Source organism: Triplophysa dalaica, chromosome 17 (assembly GCF_015846415.1).
Source record: "Triplophysa dalaica isolate WHDGS20190420 chromosome 17, ASM1584641v1, whole genome shotgun sequence".
NCBI lineage: Eukaryota > Metazoa > Chordata > Actinopteri > Cypriniformes > Nemacheilidae > Triplophysa > Triplophysa dalaica.
In genome coordinates, this window is record NC_079558.1 from 14,704,090 (window position 1) to 14,725,058 (window position 20,969).

General features: G+C 37.0%; 1 protein-coding gene across 8 annotated transcripts; it reads left to right on the forward strand.

Moving 5' to 3' along the window:
* Positions 1-383: 383 nt before the first annotated feature.
* irf3 (interferon regulatory factor 3) lies at positions 384-19,771 on the forward strand. 8 transcript variants are annotated; one of them, XM_056770582.1, is made up of 12 exons: positions 384-1,219; positions 1,350-1,559; positions 8,472-8,649; positions 8,742-8,767; positions 9,063-9,105; positions 13,078-13,143; positions 13,679-13,705; positions 13,804-14,061; positions 14,151-14,250; positions 14,340-14,611; positions 14,782-14,906; positions 18,478-19,771. In XM_056770582.1, exons 2-12 carry the CDS (start codon positions 1,395-1,397, stop codon positions 18,589-18,591), a joined length of 1,374 nt encoding a protein of 457 aa, XP_056626560.1. In that variant the 5' UTR covers positions 384-1,219; positions 1,350-1,394; the 3' UTR covers positions 18,592-19,771. The 8 variants fall into 8 exon arrangements, with proteins under 8 accessions (XP_056626560.1, XP_056626566.1, XP_056626561.1 ...); XM_056770581.1 differs by having other exon boundaries at positions 391-1,219; positions 13,804-14,070; XM_056770587.1 differs by lacking the exons at positions 384-1,219; positions 1,350-1,559 and adding exons at positions 4,975-5,013; positions 5,233-6,842 and having other exon boundaries at positions 13,804-14,070.
* Positions 19,772-20,969: the final 1,198 nt, after the last annotated feature.

Sequence of the window (20,969 nt, forward strand, 5' to 3'; positions counted from 1 at the left end):
TCACAGAGATATATTAAATAACAACATATATGCATATTAAGAACAAATTATGCACATAAGGTTTAGTGTTGGCTATATATATATAAATATACATAAGCAGTTGCATTTACGTCATGCCAAACGAATGCATTACAAACATCACTTTCTATTGCATAATGCTCGGGTGGCATATCAACATATGACTATAAAAACAGGCAGCTTCTGTCCCAATTCTCTTAAATAACAACAATGGGACAAGTATGGTCGATTTCACGCGGCGCTGCGTAGACTGATCAGCGAATGACAGCAAAATATCGCGAGAGGGATTAGAAAGCACCGCTTGCTCTTTCCGGCGTGATGTCCTAAAGTCTATCCCAAAATGCACTCCCACGTACCCTTGTGAACAAGTGCCTGGTGTCATATGTTGTGGTCAAGAGATGGCGCTGTAGTCCAGATCTTGTGGCCTTTAAAAGGGACAGAGTAAGAATGCAATGTATGTGGCGCCTGTTGCTGATTATGTAATGCCTGGATATGCTGGCTTGCTGATGGCTGAAATAAAGAGCTAAGAATCGGATCTTTCGTGTCTTCATGTTTTGGATTATCAGGATTGAAACATAACACCAAATAGGTCTGCACTTCCTGACGTCACCAAAGTGTGGAGTCTGAGGATGTCCACAAAACAGGAGTGCGCTATTTGGGACAGGACCATTGTTACCTGCACAACCGTGCTGTTGCCCTTCTTTGATGACGTTGCAGGGCATTCCGGCTGAGCGTTTTTTTTGTCAGCGAAGTCCACAACGGAGACCCCGTGCTTCGTGAGTAGGCAGCAGTGAACACTGCGTAGGAACCCTATCAAATGTAGCGCATCTAGATTGTCCATCTTCTGGACTTCCACTACCGGAATTAGTAGACCATGCCGGAATCTTTAGAATATTATTCAACATACTACGATTTTGTAAAAACAATTCTACTTTCGAATACTATTTTGGATGGATAGTATGCGGATTGGGACGCAGGACTACTCTTTGTAGCAACGTGAGCAGTGACGTCAAAATGGGAAATCGAAACTAATATGTATTTTCCGGGGAATGTAAGATTTGAAGGCGTGAACTACTGAATTAAGATCAGTATCAAAAATCCGTTCTCGTTTATCATCGCCGTGACACTTGATGGATTAAAAACTTTTACTTGGAAAAAGCAAAATCCGTACAATATTGAAGTCTATACTCATTCTTTGGAGGTAAGTTCTCGGTTAAATTATATGACAGTTTTTGTCGTTATTTTTCCTTTTTATTAACCTTTATACTGTTATACTCCTTAAAGACGAGACTTATTCCGCATGATCTGACAAGACTGTCTTGTTTGTACAGGTGTGTCTAGCTCTTCATTGTTTGGAGGGTTGTGTAGTCTGTACTATGGCCCAAACGAAGCCACTCTTCGTACCTTGGTTGTATGATCAAATCCAAAGTGAAAGGTACCCTGGAGTATGTTGGAAGAATAAAGAAAGAACAACGTTTAGCATTCCCTGGAAGCATGCTTCGAGGCAGGACTCTAACAATGATGATGGACTCATATTCAAGGCAAGTCTTATCACTATTTGTCGTTATACTGTATTATTGTTTAAAGTACCTTACAGTCAATAGAGTGAATACTATTCTACATAGATACATGATAATATATTATTAGGCATATACTGTGTTAACTTAAAAATAACTGCACATTATTTAATAAGTACAAATATTATTACCGTAATATAATCCTGTGCTCATAATGTGATAACTATTTTCACATTATGCAATAGGATAAATGCATTAATTAAAGGTATATTACGTGAATCCCATATTTCCAAACAGAGTTAGTGTATATTGTTGCTGCCTGAGTGTAAAAAACTTCTAAAATGTTACAGCGTTCAAACAAAGTCCACTGCAAAGGGAGATATTCTCTTGAGTAGAAATCACTTTTTAAGGGATCATGAAACCCCCCTTTTTCAGCTACAGTCCACCTCACTGTCGTTTTGAATAATGCAACTAAAATGGACGTGAATGCTGTGGAATTCGGTGCCGGTACCAAACCTCTCAATTTCAACATTTTGTTGAAATTTTACACAAAAGAAATAAAGGCTATACAAATAACTACAGCATTATTATTAATTTCATCTTATTCTAATTCCTCATCATAGGGGTGCAGGTAAGTTTTTCTGTCAGGTTCTCAAGAGAGCCAGTAATAACAGGGGAGCATTTATATTCTGAGGGGGGGGCAAACCAATGAAAAACTCAAAGGTAACAGAAATCCCATTTATAAACCTTGTTATTTGCACAAAAATAATGCATTCATATCAGAAAACGATTATAATTGTACACCTCAAAACGATTATAACGCACTCAAAAAATCTGCAATAATAAGGCACAATATACTGTATTAATATGAAGAAATTTTCCGTATTCCTTTTTACAGTTGTTTTAACTGTATTTTACATGTTGTTATGCATAAAATTAAATTTTAGAATAAACAGAAATGTCTGTAAAATATAGGAAAATGTACTGGTAATGTGTATTATCTGTTTTTTACTGGATTCTTTTTATAGTGCACACTTGATCCTCATGTGTATATACTGTACATTATCATTTACATCATAGTTGATAACTAAAATAGTAAAACTTACAAAATAGTCAGTAGAGCTGAAGGCGTCAGCATTTCATGAAATTCAATTTCCGCGTTACCTTTTCTTTCCAATCATTTGTGCATTTTTTTGGTCAAGTCTTTCTCAAAAGCGAGTTTTATCAAGTGAGCATTTCTCGAGTGCACCGTACCCCTTCGGTCTGAGAAAATCCGCTATAAGGTTGAGAACAGATTCTCAATTGCCATTGTGTCAGGATCCTGTCCTTCCTGTCCTGAGTTTTCAAGCCTTGTGGACAGGGTTGTGTCAGTACCATGTCTTGTGTGTGTGTTATGTCTTGTGTGGAGACACGTGTCTGTATGTTTTGACATTTCGGCGCGTGTCGTCCTGTCTTTCGTTTAGCTCCGTCCCCTTGTTTCTCCGTTAGTGTCCAATTAGTGTTTCATCTCCCTCACCTGCCCCATCATCTCCCCGCCAGTTTCCCATTACTCAAACATTGATTGTTTGAGAACAATCTGCGGTCACCTTTAAGGAATAAGTCAAATATAATTTTTTACTATTTTTATCAGTAAAATATAGGTTTTGTTATAATATTATATATTAAACATACCACAGTGTAACCGAACAACCAATTTACATTTTTGAAATTCAGCATTTAAAAACCCCGACGTGACGGTGGATCCTCATTGCTGTGTCCCATTTTCTTAGTCATCTTATCGCCAGCCAGGTAGTGGCAGCAGTAGAGGTGGAAGGGATTGGGAATGGCAGCGTATGTGTTGCCGACAAAACGCGGAGGTGATATGTGACAAGTTCATACTTCATATGTCCATTTAAAATATTACTTAATTATATTATATCATTTTTATGGTTATAATTTTGTGTTTGTTGAAATCATAAAAGTGGGGGGGCACAGGATCAGCCCCCTCTCTAGCGCCGGACCTGGATATTATGAATAAAACAAAACTTAAAGTCTAGAAAAATAACAGCTTGATTTCTAATATACATTTTTAACAGAGATACAGATAGAATTACACAAACACACACATATAATGTTGATCATAATAATAATAATAATAATCGTAAATGTGCATCGTCTCATGTCATGCTGCACTTTTCACAGCTTCAAACTGCACCTTCACGGCCTCATTCACCTCTTTCCATTGACTGCTCTTTGTTCAAAAACTTTGTTTTTGGACTTAATGAGATGATTTTATTCATTGGTGGACAGAAAACACAAAGCGCCTTAAAAAATTTAAATGGGTCATCTTTCAGAAATTTGTGTGCCCTCATAATCTTTAGTTAAAATCTGAAAATGTTCTTCCATCCTGTAATGACTATCCCTCATAAATGACGTATGTTAGACAGCTTAGGCGGAGCATCTGTTAACTCCTCCCCTTCAACGGTCAATATGCTGCTAATTCCATTTCAAATGTTTTTATACATCCAATCAAATCGCAGACAAATACGAAAGCCATGGCCACTGTTTTTTCTCATTAGAAATTCCATTTCACTCGGAAATGCATCAAAATACGGAAGTAAAAACGATCGCAACTTCCGGTTCACAGTGACTTTAACGGGAGTGTATGCTTAATTTTCTAAATTAACTGGAAAAAGTTAAATAAATAATATAAATATGATAACCATGTGTAGAGTTCAGTGTTTATTTACATTTGGTACGTTGATTAGGAGAGCCTGCTTATTAGCAGATTTATTTTCGCTTTGCTTGAAGTCAAAAGAATGCTCTCTCTCTCGCTTTCTCTCTCGCTCTCTCTATTCTCTATCACGTACATGATCTAGTGCAGCACCCGATGTGTTCTCATGTACTGAAATTTAGGCCTCAACAAAAGATTTTTTTAAATCTTATAAGAGTTTCAAACTGTGAGAGACCACTAACAAAAAAGTCTGAGGTTCAATCGTTTTGAAACTATTAAGTGTGGTGCGCCATGGTGTGACAAAGAAAGCACACCACACACAAAGAGATTTTCAATCAGAGTCTTGACTGTGAACACAGGAATTCTCTCTAATTCTCTTGAGATTTCAGAATAATTATTTTTATTATTTCACTGTATGTTTATAATATATATGTTCAAGAGAACAGTCCCAGTTCGTTAGAAGCATTTTGTCTGCCTAGTTGGCTGTAGCTAAAGCTAAATTGACCTTTTTATCAGATATGGTAACCCATACCTGAAATGTGACCTGATTTAACCCACCCAGTGAGTAGTCACAGCAAGTCGTGTACACAGATATACCAGGATCAGAGGGCAGCTATCACTGCAACGCCCGGGTAGCAAGTAGGGGTAAGGTGCCTTGACCAAGAATCAAACTGGCAACCTTCTGGTCTCAAGTCCGACTCTCTCTTACCATTAGGCCACGACTGCTGCGGCTGAAGTACGCTTGCTGTGTTTGCTAAAAAACAGGTACTAGTCCATTTCAAGCAAAGGATCATTGAACTTCCTGCACTGCTTTTGAGGTAAACTGTTGTTTGTAAAGTAGCTGTTGTTTGCACCCAGTGACTGAAACATGGATCTGTAAAAAAAAAAAGGTGTTCGTTCCCAACACCTTGAAATTCACTCCTCTCTCTTTTCCTTGCAGCAACTCCTCATTTGAAAACCATGTGTCTGCTCTCTTACCTCTAGGCTTGCATGTGCTACACCCTCTTGCCCCTGGCTTTCTGAGGCTCTTCACGACCATCAGACCAAGCTCAGGTCTGCGAAGAGGAAGTGGCAAGAGACCCTACTGATCTCTACAATTTAACTCCTTTGCTGGATTAGATTAGATAAAACAAATGTATTAATCCCTGTGAGGGGAGAATTCATTCGCCATTTCACAATCCACATAAAATACCTTCTGAAACTCTTTGCTCCCCCAACAAACCATGGCAAAGAACAACACACTGGCTAGAATTCCCTAATAAAAAAACATAGAGAAGCTTCCTGTCAATCCCTACAGAGTCCAACTTCAAGAAGTATAGTCTTGACTTTGCCTTTTTAAAAACCGCCTAGCTATTTCTCTTCCAATTTAGTTTTCTCTCTCGGTACACACAAAGATATTGTTATGATTGAACTATCTCAACATTCTGATCTCTAATTATCAAAGATGGTATATCTTCCTTATGACGTCTAAAATCTCTATTCAACTCTTTATTTTTTCCAAATTCAACCTTCACACCATAAAACAAATAATTAAATCTCTCTTTGATAGTCTGCATCAGTACCTTGATTGATCAATCCTTAAAGGGCTGTATCATCCAGCGTTTCCCATACAATGCATTTACTTGGGCGTCCGGCCCAGGTAAATTTATGGCTGCCCAATTGTATTTGGTGTAAAAAAAATATCCATCCGTGCTCATGACTGTATCTGTGATCGAATAACTATTGGATAAACAGCGCATACGTGTCTTCTCTCCTTCCTGACTTGTTCGGTGTGAGTCAGAACTTGTGAGTGAAGCGTTAATATTTCTCGCGGAGCGGAGAGTGCCTTTCTGAAAAGCACAACGGCAACAGCATGCGCCAACTACAAACGCCACGTCCATTTGCGGAGGTGCGTGGGCGACAAAAGGTTTGATACAGGCTCATTTTAGTTAAAAAACATTATAACATTTATATTTATTTCTGTTAAGAAGATATTCTGTCACTTACCCAATGTCACAAATTTGCTTTTCTGAAATAAAACCTGAATAAACCTCCGGCCTAGGCCGACAAATTTGATCTCCGGAGGACCCATGCAGCTTTCGAAGACGCAGCTACCTTGTCCAAGTTTCTAAAAGTACATTTTAAAATGCTGTAACACTTGAGGTTTGACTTTTTAAGACCGCATTTCCCCCTGGTCTATTTTTCTTTTATTAACCCCAGTAATGATAAAGGTCTTCATAGTGTATTTCATCTTTTGTGCATTTATTTTGAATGTTGCACTGTGGCAATTCAAATCAAATATACTTTATCAGTTAATATACAGTTATTTTAGGCACTCTTTAAATAAAAAATGACGAAAAATATTGGCTGTAATGTCACAGAATGTCAGACTGAAACATAACTGTTCTTTTTCAGCCTACTCCTTTATCTAGCTTCGATCTTGTAATAAGCGAAAATTTGTCTGCAAGATGTTGTACATCATCTAGATGTATTTGTGGCAGCTCTGCAAGGGACTTGGTAAACTCCATTCTGAGCTGCTAGCGGAAGTAACGATAAACTGCTTCACGGCACATATACACCGTCTAAAGGCCGGCGAGAACCATCTCTTTCAAAAGGTTGTGTACCTTTGTGTTGTCTTTTGTTTTTATTATTATTGTTATTTGTCTAAACGAATGCATATTTCTTGTTTAAAGAAAGACGCACCATATGTTACTTTAAACAGTATTTAATTTTATAACCGTTATAAATTAACCAAAGATGAAGTACTTACTTTGAGGACTCTCAACTTGCCAAGCCCACTCTCTGGGTGCAGACATTTTAAAGCCTACAGGAAGGGCATTTGATCTTGCGTTTTGTCAGTGGAAATAAGAAGCAAAGGAATATATTTTTATTTGTCCTGTCCTGTTTTATGATTATTTACTTTCGATTAATGTTGTTTAAATGTAAAATGTCTTGCGTATATGTAATGGTATAGGTATTATATTGTAATTGTTGTTAATTTTGGCTGGTTAGAGTACGCATGTACCCCTACCATTTAAAAATGGTACATCAATAGTAATTTTGTAGTACTCGAGACCAGCCTCAAGACCATTTTTTTTTAATTGACTGTCTTTGGTCTCGGTCTTGTCTTGGTCTCAGACTTAGTGGTCTCTGGATTTTATGTAAAGACCACAACTGTGGGAATTACACTAAAACAAAAAATCAGACAATGCACCAGCAATTTAGACACAATTAAACACAAGTTTTTGTTGTATTTTGGCTACTCTTAAACAAAACTAGAACAAATCTTAAAGCGGCCCTGCAACTTTGTTTCATGCATTCTGACTTCTTTACAATGTTAAACCTGCTGTCTTCTAATGCTTAACATGGTCAACTTGTCAAAAAACGAGTTGGGTGTATGACTTCGTAATTCTGTGCTCAATACACTCCCCCAGTGATTTATATGAGATTGGCAGAAACCACATGTGTTACGCCCGCTTTAACTTTTGTAAATTTCTGAGCTACACACAGCTCCAATATTTTGCTATTGATTAGATAAAAAAGCAATAAAACTAAGTTAGTCAAATGTGTTATTTTGTTGAAGTTCACAGACTTAAATTTATCTTGGGTATTAACCATTTTTTGTAGTTTTTAGTCGTTGGAATTTTTACCTGCACAAAAAATGTAATATGTTACAGTAGGTGGGGATAAAGCATAGAATATAAAACATCCTACACATAAATTTCTGCACAATAAATCACCCAAGTTTCTTTTATTATTATTTTGTCATTTTAGTGTTTTGTGTATCTTTTGAATGAATTTTGGGAGTGATGATCTTGGTCTCGACTCGGTCTCGGCCTGCCTTGGTCTTGGCCCCCTCAAAGACTTTGTCTCGACACCCTCTGGTCTCGGTCTTGTCTCGGTCTCGGTTTTGGTGGTCTCTACTACAATTTAGTCCAAAGTGGGTGGGGCCATGTCAATAACAAAAACTCCTGGCAGCCATTTTGAGTGAGAAGTGGTGGTAAAAAGGTTGTGTTGACTGTTGGGCCTGTTAATTGGCATAGCCAAGTTTGTTATTGTACTGTGCAGGACAAGGGAAAACACTTAATTACCTCAACAATGCAAAACGAATTGCATTATGTGCAGTTATTACATTATAATAAGTAAATAAAGTTGTTACACATACCATATTTCTTATATATTATGAAACCGCCATATCACATTTTGGCAACAGTACTTATTTTCTGTTTTAACTCCTGAGTCAGGCATGGGCTCAAACTAGCACAGCCAGAGATAGCAAGATAAATACAGACCCCTCTGTTTGGAAGAGAAATTTCCGAAGTGCTCTTCGTGCCAAAGGCTTTACGATGATATTGGACAACAAGAATGATCCCGAAAATCCCCATAAAATATATCTATTTCCAACTGAATCAAATTCTGCAGGTAGGAAACATCACACTTATTGAGTTACTGCATAAATCTGAATACTTAACATTTATAAATGTAGTATTTCTGCTCTGTCTTTATACCTTAAGGCTCTAAGAGGTCTCAAGAAACTAATGTGAGTATTTGTTTCATCCCTTATTGGGTTTTATATTTTATATCATTTAGCAATGGATAAATAAAAATGAAATAAAATGTTATAAGTTGACTGGTATAAATACAGTTGTTAATTTACTCAAACAGTATTAGTATGAATAATTGATTATTAATTTGATAACATTAGTGGAATGTGTAGTTATTTAAAACAAATACCAATTTAAAATGTGAATTCTACCATAATGTGAATGATTGCTTTGATCCATTGTCTTTTGGACACTATTAAACAACCTTTTGTATCAAATTTTCATGTTTAGGCATCAAAGGAATGGAATTTAGGGGATGAAGAACTATTCACCAGTAAGACAGCATTTTAATGTATATTTGTAGCAATTTTTTGGGTTACAGTTAATACCGGGGCTGCGTTCCACTCCAGATTTTTATGCCCTTACCTTATAAACTTCCCTTAGTCTCGATGACTCAGATGTGCGTCATTGCTAACATTGCATGAGTGACCACTACTGGCGGAACTTGTGAAAAAGGTTTAAATGGATCGCACTTGGCCCTTGATCAATTGGTAATTATTATGAAGCTGAATTTTTAAATAGACCCTATTCACTTATGAATTTGTTTTATTCTATATGCATACAAGTTGTTGCAGAAAATATTAAAATTCCTTCACAAGCAAAACATCAGTAGAAAATAGTAGACTTTGACTGCAGCCCAAACATAGGGTTATCTAGCTACAAGTAATATCCAATTCAATCTTAACATAATTAAGGTAATATACAATATTATGCAATTCTTTAAAATATATATATATATATATATATATACCATACACTACGGTTACGCGTAATCAGCTGTGATGTCACAATCAAGAATAGTGGGATATACAGCAGAGCTTTTTGAAGTGTACACATGAAGTAGACTATCAAAATCTAGGGAACTAGGGTCTGTTGATATAAATTTTGTATTTAACGCACTTCAGATTTGCGGAGGGGAAGTGCTTAGGGGAGTTTGTGAGTGCCTTTTTAAAAGATAAGGGGAACACACCCCTGGGAGATGTTCCCTCTTGAGTATGGTTAACTTGACATTGCATCAGTAGCTGACACTATGGGGAATTCAGTATATTCACTACAAGAGATCAACTCTGCTGAAGCTGAGCCATGTACTACATTTATAAGCCATGAACTGATTGAAAATGAACAATTGCACAAGCACATAAGGATAAAATCAGAATGAACAGACAGATGGCAAATACGTTACAATGAATAGATTGAATGGATGTGTCGTTACTTTACCATGTAAACACCACGTGAGCACACCGGTGTGCATTCCGTGGGTGGCAAGACACTATGCAAAATAACTGCTTACAATAGTTAACGCAATTGCCAGCAACATTTCAGTGTCTGGGAACATTTGATTCCTTTAAAAGTAGTAGGGAAGTGGTAAGGATCACCGTCAAGTCCAGCTGCTTGTAATTTCAGCAAATAATTGCGTTTTAGTCCTGGTTTCTTTGTTTATCATATTCTCCTCAGCCAATTTGCTGGTTGTTTTGCCACCCAGGGGAGCATGTCCCAAGGCGTGTTCTGACATGCTCACATGGAAATGTTACGTCAATGCATGCCCTCTATAGGTTTAATTTCAGTGTGCATTGAAATCTCCATCTGTCACCCTGAAGGGGTCCAATCAGGGTAGCAAAGTGGGTCTGAACATTTTTATTCCAAGGTAGCAAGAGGTCATGAGCACTACCCAGTAAACAATAGTGAGCACTACAAAGCGAAGACCAGCCAGATCACTACAGGTTCTTGTAGAGTTGGTATGCAGCCTAATTAGGCTGTTTATTATAAGCTGAAGCTATCATATCCACAAGCCAAGGAAGCTGTTGTTTCTAAACCGATTACAGAAACGGGGCAGAGTGCTTAATGTAAACATGCAAAGAATGAACCAGATGCAATGTTTGCTGAACCATTACTTGGTTGAAATCTCAAGTGAGACAAAAAAGAAAATTGTTTCATCATTCTCTCACCCTCAAGTTGATCCAAACCGGTACACATTTATTTGTTCTGCTCTATACATTTACATTTATGCATTTGGCAGATGCTTTTATCCAAAGTGACTTAGACTTAGTGATTGCATTTTCCTATACATTTTGTTTTCTGAGTATGTGCAATCCCCTGGGATCGAACCCATGACCTTGCATTGTTAACGCAATGCTCTTACCACTGAGCTACAGGAAAGCTACATTTCTTTGTTCTGGTGTAATCAGAGTAAGATATTTGTAAGAATGTTGTTAGCCAAACAGGTCTCGACCACCATGGACTTTATAGTAGAAAAAAAATACTATCACTGTGAATGCTGTGCAAGATCTCTTTGATTACTGACATTCTTCCAAATACCGACCTTTGAGTACAGAAGAACGAAGAAATGTATACAGGTTTGGATCAACTTGAGGGTGATTGAATTATGACACAATTGTCATTTTTGCCTGAGCTATACCATCAACATAACAATTTTGACATTAACATTTTAAAGCATAAATTATTCCTAATACAAACGAATGCGATGTATAACGCAAAAACATCCAAAAATCATTGTAAAAAATCTACAAAAACCTGTTAAGCGATAAAACATATCTTGCTACTACATACAAAACATTATCAACCATATAAAGGTCAAATGCCGTATAGTCCAGTTCATCTCCTACCATCATACAAAACCAGTCCTTGTAATATGAAACATGAAATGCATGAAAATGAGAATCAAACAAATGTGGAAGCAACAGTTTTCCACACAGTATCAACAATGTGTCTATGTTGAAAACATAGTTAACCTGAAAGAATATTGGAACTTCCTCTGTATGCACAACAGACTCGTATTTGCAAAAGAAATACTGACACTCAAGTCTGCAGCATACAGAAAAATTTGGCTCATAAGCATGAATCAAGCCTACACGATTAATTAGTTTTACTGCAGTAAAATGTTGACGTGAACACTTTGGACAAGCATAGGGCAGTGGCATCCTCTGACTATAAAGATTAATAATCCTGACAAAAGCAGTTGGCAATGGCTTGTCTCCAAGTGTCGTTACCTTCAAAACATGCCTTTGGATAAAGAGCAGGGTATTCCTGTTGAGGGAGGGATACGCAAAGTTGAAGACAAAATACGCACAAAAAGCAGAAAGAACTCCATCCTCGACCCCAACTGCTTGTCAAATTTCAGATCCCTCCATTTTCACATTGCGGAAGATATCTTCTCACTGATGACCTGTTTTCCAGTGAATTGTTAAAATATACATTTTACACACAGCATGAAATGTAATTTGAATGATCTAGTGTTATGTAATCTTTAACTGTATTCCGATAGCACATGAAGGCAGCGTACTTAAACGAGCACTGCACCTCAATAGACATTCATGTAAAACTATTCAATCAACAGTATGTGCCGCCGTACTTAAAACATGCTAACATAACATATAAAACTCACCTTTGAATTCCATCTTCCTCTGATAATTCAAGCCCAGCCTCTGTTAATTTTGACAGAAGTTCCTCCAATGATAAAGACGACGGCTGTGGTGATGCTTGTAGCTGGTTTCCCGCTTTACATTGTATCTGTTGTTGTATATGAGGTCCGTGAGCGTGCAGTGTGCCTTAACTAAACTCATTGTAACAGTGTTTCGCTACCACCTTGAGGTGTTTGAGATGGAGGGAGACAGATTTATTGGTAAATCTGGATCTTTCAGTCATTCCAGAAAGTTGACATGTTAAAATCTAGCCTAAATATTGCAAGCAAATAATAGCTGTATGTTAATGTTACCGCTCGAGTAACACATCCTTCTCCTTCACAAAATAAGACCGCTAAAACTCCCGTTATAATAAATGATTCTGATTTTACTCCACAATTAATTTTATATGCGGTTTATAATAAACTCAAAGCCAGCATGCAGTGCGCCTAAAATTCCTTGACACATTATTTTGCTTCCACCAGCATCTGTTACAAACTAAAGCACTACAAACTAAAATTCCTTTACACTCAACATACCTTTAATAATTTTAATACTTTGTTTTGATCCAGCGCATGGCGAAAGCTGGTTCATTTTATTCTATAGACTGAATTTATTCAAAATTAAATTATAAAAATGTATACAGCACAATACAGTGTCTCTTATTTAAATAAGCAATTAAAAATTATAGCATTATGACTATTTGTTTTGCTGAGTTTATGATGTAATAAATGTCTCTTAATCTTCAATTTGTTATTCAATTAATAATGTTACATTATTTTAAATTATTACATTATGTGCAGTTACTACAGTATGATTTGTTATAGCTCTACCATCCCATGATTTGGACAGCAGTTTTCATGGCCTTAACCTCCTGGATAGTTCCAAACAAGGTACTGTAAATTTCCATCTTTCTTTCTCTTCTGTTATTCTTTTGAATATTCTTTTAAGATTATAACTCCACATTGATTTTCTTACATCCATTTTGCCACTGCTATGTTAAATCCTTACAGCTTTCCTGTAGCTCAGTGGTAAGAGCAAGGTTGTGGGTTCGATCGCAGGGGATTGCACATACCTTAGTATAAATGTATAGGATAATGGAATGTAAGTCGCTTTGGATAAAAGCGTTTGCCAAATGCATAAATGTAAATGAAATTTGTAAATCCTTATTAGTTAATGCAGTATATTCAAATGTTTTATGCTTCAAAGTTCTTCCCAAAATGTCTGAAAACAACTTTTCTTAAAAGAACATATCAATCAAAAATAATTTTTCTTAAGTTAATTTAAAATATATTTATTTACCCTTTGCTTATTCACAACCTGTGGAACACAAAACAAATATTTTCAGAAATGTGTCTATACGAAGGAAGTCACCAATGTTGTTTGGTAAAGAATTTTCTTTAAAATACCTTCTTTTGTGTGCTGCAGAAGAAAGTCATTTAGATTGGCATGAGGGTGAGTAAATGATAATACAATTTTTATTTCTGTGATAACTATCCCTTTATCACCCTTTTTAAAAAATGAGTAAACAATAATTTTTTGTTGTTTTTTAGGTTTTGTTGATCTGGCTGAAGAAGAACTGTACCAAGAAAACAGTCATTGTGTTACACCACAGTTTACTAAAGAGAGTTCTACTGAAATGGTGCATTCAGTACAGGAATCTTACAGAACTTCAGCTGGAGGTGCTATTGGTGGGTTAGAGCAGGAAGAAATGGGACAATTTTCAGCAGCTGAAAGAACATATGAGATGGCACAATACTTCCCAGATGGGGAACATGTGGGTAATCAAGTTGCTAATCATGGTGCAACTGGTACGTTAGGTAGGACACTGATTTCTGATGTTTGATTATTTTAATAACATTTTATTGTATGTTTATGTTGTCACTAATTTCCTTCACAGAAACATTTTTTCATATAAAGGTTTATTACAAAGGGAAGATGATGTTGGATCATTTGTTGGAGAATGATGCTGGTTTCCGATTGGTGTATCAGGGAAGCATGTTAGTTTTTTTCCTTGTACATCATTTACTCATCTTAAAACAACTGCCAAGGATCATGTATTAAATAAATAAATGTTGTACCCCTGTAGGGACTCCAGTGCAATGGAGAGCGCAGTGCCAGTGGTGAATCTACCTAGCCCAGATAATATTCATGATCAAACGCAGGCAATGCTTACAAGACAAATCCTGGAGAATCTGGGGGGTTTGGAGCTGCGTAGATCAGATGGATTGGTTTTGGGCCACCGTTCGGGAAAAAGCAGGGTCTTCTGGGGTCTTTGCAGACATGAAAAGAGCCAAACAGTCAGAGAACTCTCTAAAAACACGCCTGAAGTCATATACTTTTTTAAGGACTATGTATCAGGTGAATTAACATCACATAATCAAATACATAAATAATACATAATACAATATATATAAATAATACAATTGTGCATTACAAGTATATATTTGTTTTTTGCGAATGTTTGGGTTATTACTCAAGATTGGCTAACACGAAAATGTGCTGCATGAATGATGATGTCCTTCTATTAGGTTTGATGGAGTTTATAAAAACAAACAGTGGACCGTCACCATCTTACACCCTGTACTTCTTTTTGGGCGAAAAATGGCCAGACCCTAAAATGAAACCATGGGAGAAGAAACTCATCATGATAGAGGTAAGAGTAAACAGAATACTTTTTGAATAACAATATATTCTATCAACTTGCCTTTAAAAGACATGACTTGTGTCTGTGTAGTATAGATTAAATATTTTTGGTATGTTTATTTGTGATCTGACCAGATATTTTTTACTGTATTGTTCTAAACATACAGTTGAAAGAAAAAGTATGTGAACCCTTTGGGCTTACTTGGATTTTTTCATAAATTGGTCATAAAATGTGTTCTGATCTTCATCTAAGTCACAACAATAGAGAAACACAGTCTGCTTAAACTAATACCGCACAAACATTATACGTTTTCATGTTTTTATTGAACACAACATGTAAACATTCATAGTGCAGGGTGGAAAATGTATGTGAAACCCTAGGCTAATGACTTCTCCAAGAGCTAATTGGAGCCAGGAGTCAGCCAACCTGGGGTCCAATCAATGTGATGAGATTGGATGTGTTGATTAAAGCTGGCCTGTCCAATAAAAAACACACCAGTTTTGAGTTTGCTGTTCTGAAGAAGCGTTGTCTGATGTGAACCATTCCTACGATCAAGAATTGTTGACTTATATAAAGCTGGAAAGGGCTACAAAAGTATATCTAAAAGCCTTGATGTCCATGTGTCCACGGTAAGACAGATTGTCTACAAATGGAGAAAGTTCAGCACTGTTGCTACACTCCCTAGGCGTGGTCGTCCTGTAAAGATGACTGCAAGAGCACAGCGCAGAATGCTCAATGAGGTGAAGAAGAATCCTAGAGTGTCAGCTATACACTTACATAAATCTCTGGCACATGCTAACATTTTTGTTGACAAATCTACAATAAGGAAAACATTAAACAAGAATGGACTTCATGGGAGGACACCACGGAGGAAGCCACTGCTGTCCAAAAAAAACATTGCAGCACGTTTGAAGTTTGCAAAAGAGCACCTGGATGTTCCACAGCACTACTGGCAAAACATTCTGTGGACAGATGAAACCAAAATTGAGTTGTTTGGAAAGAACACACAATGCTATGTGTGGAGAACAAAAGGCACAGCACACCAACATCAAAACCTCATCCCAACTGTGAAATATGGTGGAGGGGGCATCATGGTTTGGGGCTGCTTTGCTGCCTCAGGCCCTGGACGGATTACTGTCTTTGAGGGAAAAATGAATTCCAAAGTTTATCAAGACATTTTGCAGAGAAAACTTAAGACCATCTGTCCGCCAACTGAAGCTTAACAGAGGATGGACGATGCAACAGGACAACGACCCAAAGCATAGAAGTAAATCAACAACAGAATGGCTTCAACAGAAGAAAAAACGCCTTTTGGAGTGGCCCAGTCAGAGTCCTGACCTCAACCCTATTGAGATGCTGTGGCATGACCTCAAGAGAGCGATTCACACCAGTTCTCCCAAGAATATTGCTGAACTGAAACACTTTTGTAAAGAGGAATGGTCCAAAATTTCTCCTGACCGTTGTGCAGGTCTGATCTGCAACTATAGGAAACGTTTGGTTGAGGTTATTGCTGCCAAAGGAGGGTCAACCAGTTATTAAACCCAAAGGTTCACATACTTTTTCCACCCTGCACTATGAATGTTTACATGTTGTGTTCAATAAAAACATTTGAATTGAATTGAATTTGAATTGAATTGAAAACGTATAATGTTTGTGCGGTATTAGTTTAAGCAGACTGTGTTTCTCTATTGTTGTGACTTAGATGAGGATCAGAACACATTTTATGACATCCATTTTATGAAGAAATCCAAGTAAGCCCAAAGGGTTCACATACTTTTTCTTTCAACTGTATATATTTCTCAGAAACACACAAAAACAGCACAACAGAATGGTGACGGCACTCAAAATGGCTATTATTGCTGAAAGTAAATCCACATATACAACATTAATAACTGTACTGTGATACTACCTTTTGAAAAAATAGAGTGGCATGGCCAGTAATTTGAAGTTTTAAAATCGAAGTAGCACAAATCTACTTAACCCTAGTCCCTGTAAACAACCCGCATAAAAATGCAGACAGCCATAAAAAAGCTTTTAGTGTCATTTTTCTGTATCTCATGCAGAATTTCAAGAATTTTCAAAATGTAACTTCTACCGTTAATTAAATTTTGGTATGCTACATGGTTTTCACTTTGGGATGAGTAGCTGTCACGAATCCAGTCTGTGGCCTCCCGTCCGATTGCCACCAGAGTTCGCCCTTTCATTATATTGACTGTCACACCACACAGACTGCTACACATCACCCTGGACTCATTTCCCAAGCTCACCTGAAACCAATCCCTCACAGCTGCTACCAATCACACCCACTATAAGAATCAGTCTCAAACATCCATTTAGTATTATTTAAGTGTTTAAGCTGTTTAGGATTGCTACTTTACGGAGCCAGTTAGCTGTAGTGGTTAATTTAGTTCTAGTTTCCATAGTCTATTCAAAGACTTTCCTGTTTTTTTGTTCTGATCTTCTGTCTGTGTATTGGATCACCCCTTTTGTCAAACCCTTTGGATTATGTTCACCGTTGATCAACCCCCGCCTGTTTAGGATTACTTTTGTGTCTCATATGAAACATACCTGTTCGCTGATGGACGACCCTGCCTGTGTATGACCAGGGGCCTGTTTCAATTAGGAGGTTCAACCAACATAGAGTTAAAATGTGAAATATGAGTTAGGGCTGGGCGATATATTGTGCGATTCTCATGTTATAAAAAAACATGTTCTGAAATCTAGAGAGAATATCGAGATTTCCTGTGTTCATAGTCCGACTCTTTTTGAAAATCTGTTTGTGTGCGGTGTGCTTTCTTCGTCACATCACGGCACACCACACATTATTTTTTGTCATCATGTTTGTGGTCTTTCAAAGTTTGAAACTCTTATAAGATTTTAAAATTATTTTGGTTAGGCCATTAAATGCATTAAATGGACTCAACCAGACAACAGGACATGGGTTTAATTGATGAAACAATAATCCGGTAATGGGGGATGGGTAATAGTAATATAATCGATTAGGCGCTGAATCTATTTTTGCTGGTGCCCCCTGGAAGAGTTTTTAATAGTTATAAGCAAAACCAGCCATTTTTTGTATATCTGGACCAGTAGGTGGCGCTGTGTATGAAACTGTGTATGTTACCTCAGGTCGTGACTCCAATGACCTATTTTGTGTCAATACACAAAAGTTTGGTGAAGATACAGAATCAAATCCATTTGGCGTGCTTGTCATAACATTCATTCATATACAAAAAAAAATTCTAGGATGTACCGTTCAAAACTTATTGGCAAAATCTTGAAAGTTAGGTCTGTTGCTGGTGCTTTGGAGTTTGGGTTAGAGACTACATATTTACCATGGTAACAGGTCAGACTGTCTTCTACGTAAGTGCCAAATTTCACAACTTTCCAATCTATGGTTCTATGGACTGCCATAGACTTCCATTGTAGAAGAAGAATAGTAACAATAAAAAGACTAAAGGAGGCAAAAGGTGTCTACGCTACTTCGTGGCTTGATCTTTAATAAACACACTTCGTTTTAGTCCCCCACCTGCTCTTTTGAGGAATATTTGTCTAACTCAACACTCTCACTCTTGATCAGGTTGTTCTGACTTCTCTGGAGGCCTTGAATAAGATGGCTGTTGAATGTGGTGCTTCCTCACTGGAGTCAATGGAGCTTCAAGTCTCGTTGGAGCAAATGATGGAGTTGTGTTAGGAGGCTCACTTTAGTATGGAAACTACTGGACCTCTTGAATCAAAACTATTTTCTTAAACTGTTGACTTGAGTTAATCTAAATATGGTAATATTTATAATCATGATGCAACCTGTACGTACACACTGTAAGTATGCATTTTGATTTATATTTTGTTGATTCTGTGTTATGCATTTTAACACATTTTATGATGATTTTGTGTTAAACGAATGAACGGGACTACACATATTCAGTTAAAAGTAACACAAAATTAATTGACATGTTTGTTGTTGTTGGAACTGATAGATCTGGATAGAAACATACACTTGTTTCTTGTCATTTCATTTTATTATTATATTTCATTTATCCCATTTATTACAATATTCATCATATGTATTCATTCCTTTATTTTATTATTCACTTCCATTCATATTATTTGCTCCTTACTTTCCTGTTGTTTAACCTCATTGGGAGTTGTATTGTGTCTTATGCTGATATGAGTATCCATTGGTCTCCATCTCAAGGTTCATAATAATGTCATGAGACAATGTTTTGATACTGTAATCTTGAATGGTTAAAAACACATATTGAATCTGTTTCTAGTCAGACGAAGTTTGGCAGAGCTTGACTGAGCATCAACGCACAACTGAGATTATTCGATAAATCATTTGTCTATCTATTTAACATCACTTCGTCTTCTGCCTGCTGTTCTTCCCCTAAGCTCTGTATCTCCCTGGTGGTTGGGTTAAAGGATTGACTCGCAACAGAGTTGATATCTCCAGGTGTAATTTGTTCCTGACAGAGAGAGATCTAGTGAAACTGGACTCAAAGTTTATCTCTATAAGATCTACTAGCCATATCTCATAGTTGGATCTATCAGAACACAGTCTGTGCGTGTAGCTCTCAAGCTTGAATCTGTTAAAAACAGATGAACCAAAACACTGAACTTTGAAATCTTCATCACACTCTTCAAGCATTCATAAACAATGTGTGCAGTATTGTACCACGCGTGGATTATCCTGTTGAAAGAACCCACTACCACCAAGTCATGCCATTGTCATGTAGGGGTGTACCCTGAAGGATATTTCATAAAACAATGGTACTAAATAATCCAGACAATTTTGGTTTGTTAGTTAGAGCTGTTTCCTTGTGAATTGCTCACCTTTTCACCCTGTGTTGAATAAACTGTTTGTGTGTGCACCTACCAAATGTCTCCCGGGGTCATGTTGTATCAAATGCCACATGTAATGTATTTGTTCGTATTCAATAACCTTGTTACAAGATCCTTTTTTTTTGCATTGTTGCAAAGCAGATTTAGAGAAAAAAACAATTTGGCCCTTAACAGAGACATAAGAAAGAGTAAAGGAATAAGTTTAACAGAAACTACATTTTAGCACAAAAGCAGTGGAAATGTAACCATGTATACCGTGAGGGAAATAATTATTTGATCCCCTGGGCCCGGTTTTTTCAAAAGTAATCCACTAGGATTTTGGATAACGGATTGGATCAAATCTTGAAAATGGGTTTTTCAAAAGAAAAAACGGATTACATAATCGGATTAGATCACGAAATCCAATCTTGGTTTTGATCCGGATCAAACATTTAGTTTGGGTCTTCAGAACTTTTTTGTAGGATTTGGATCACTTTGATCCAAAAAATCTGGATTAAATTGATCCCATCAGAAGGGTGGATTCAACATGGATTTCATGACCAAAATGTAATGAAGACTTAAAAAATTTATCAAATACTATATTTGGATCATGCAGTATCTTACAAGTTATCCTATTTATTCATAAGTTTTTAATATTATTTGTTCATCCATCAGGCTACAGTGATTAGGTAGGCTTTAATGTATTCAGCCTTTCAGTATAGGCCTACAGCAAAGTAGAAAGAGTTTGGCCTCATAAAATAATCCTCCAAACAGCTGTCAAAATTGACCAAAAACAATACATTTTATTCTGTCACTAATTGATATATATATTCATCACAATCGAAATTATTTTTGTTTTTAGAATATTTATTAGTGATGCATGCAATGATTACAGAATAACCAAAAAAATGCAAAGAATGGCAATCACTGATTTTTGATATCCAATACAAATCCAAATCAGACATAGTGTCTAACTATTGCGTCCCTTGTTGCACGTCCTGTTTGCTCGTTCTGGTAGAATGCAGGAGGTTGGTTAGGGTCTCCAAGGGGCTCAGGTGCATCATTGTCAGCACAGAGAGGGACATTGCGCTTAGTGGCGATGTTGTGCAGGACAATACAGGCAAGGGTTATGTTGCATGCTTTCTGTGGTTCCGCTCTCAGGTAGTTAAGGCATGCAAAGCGTCTCTTCAGAACTCCATTTAAACGCGCAATTCCACATCTTGCTCTGCAAAGAGCAGTGTTGAAGCGTGC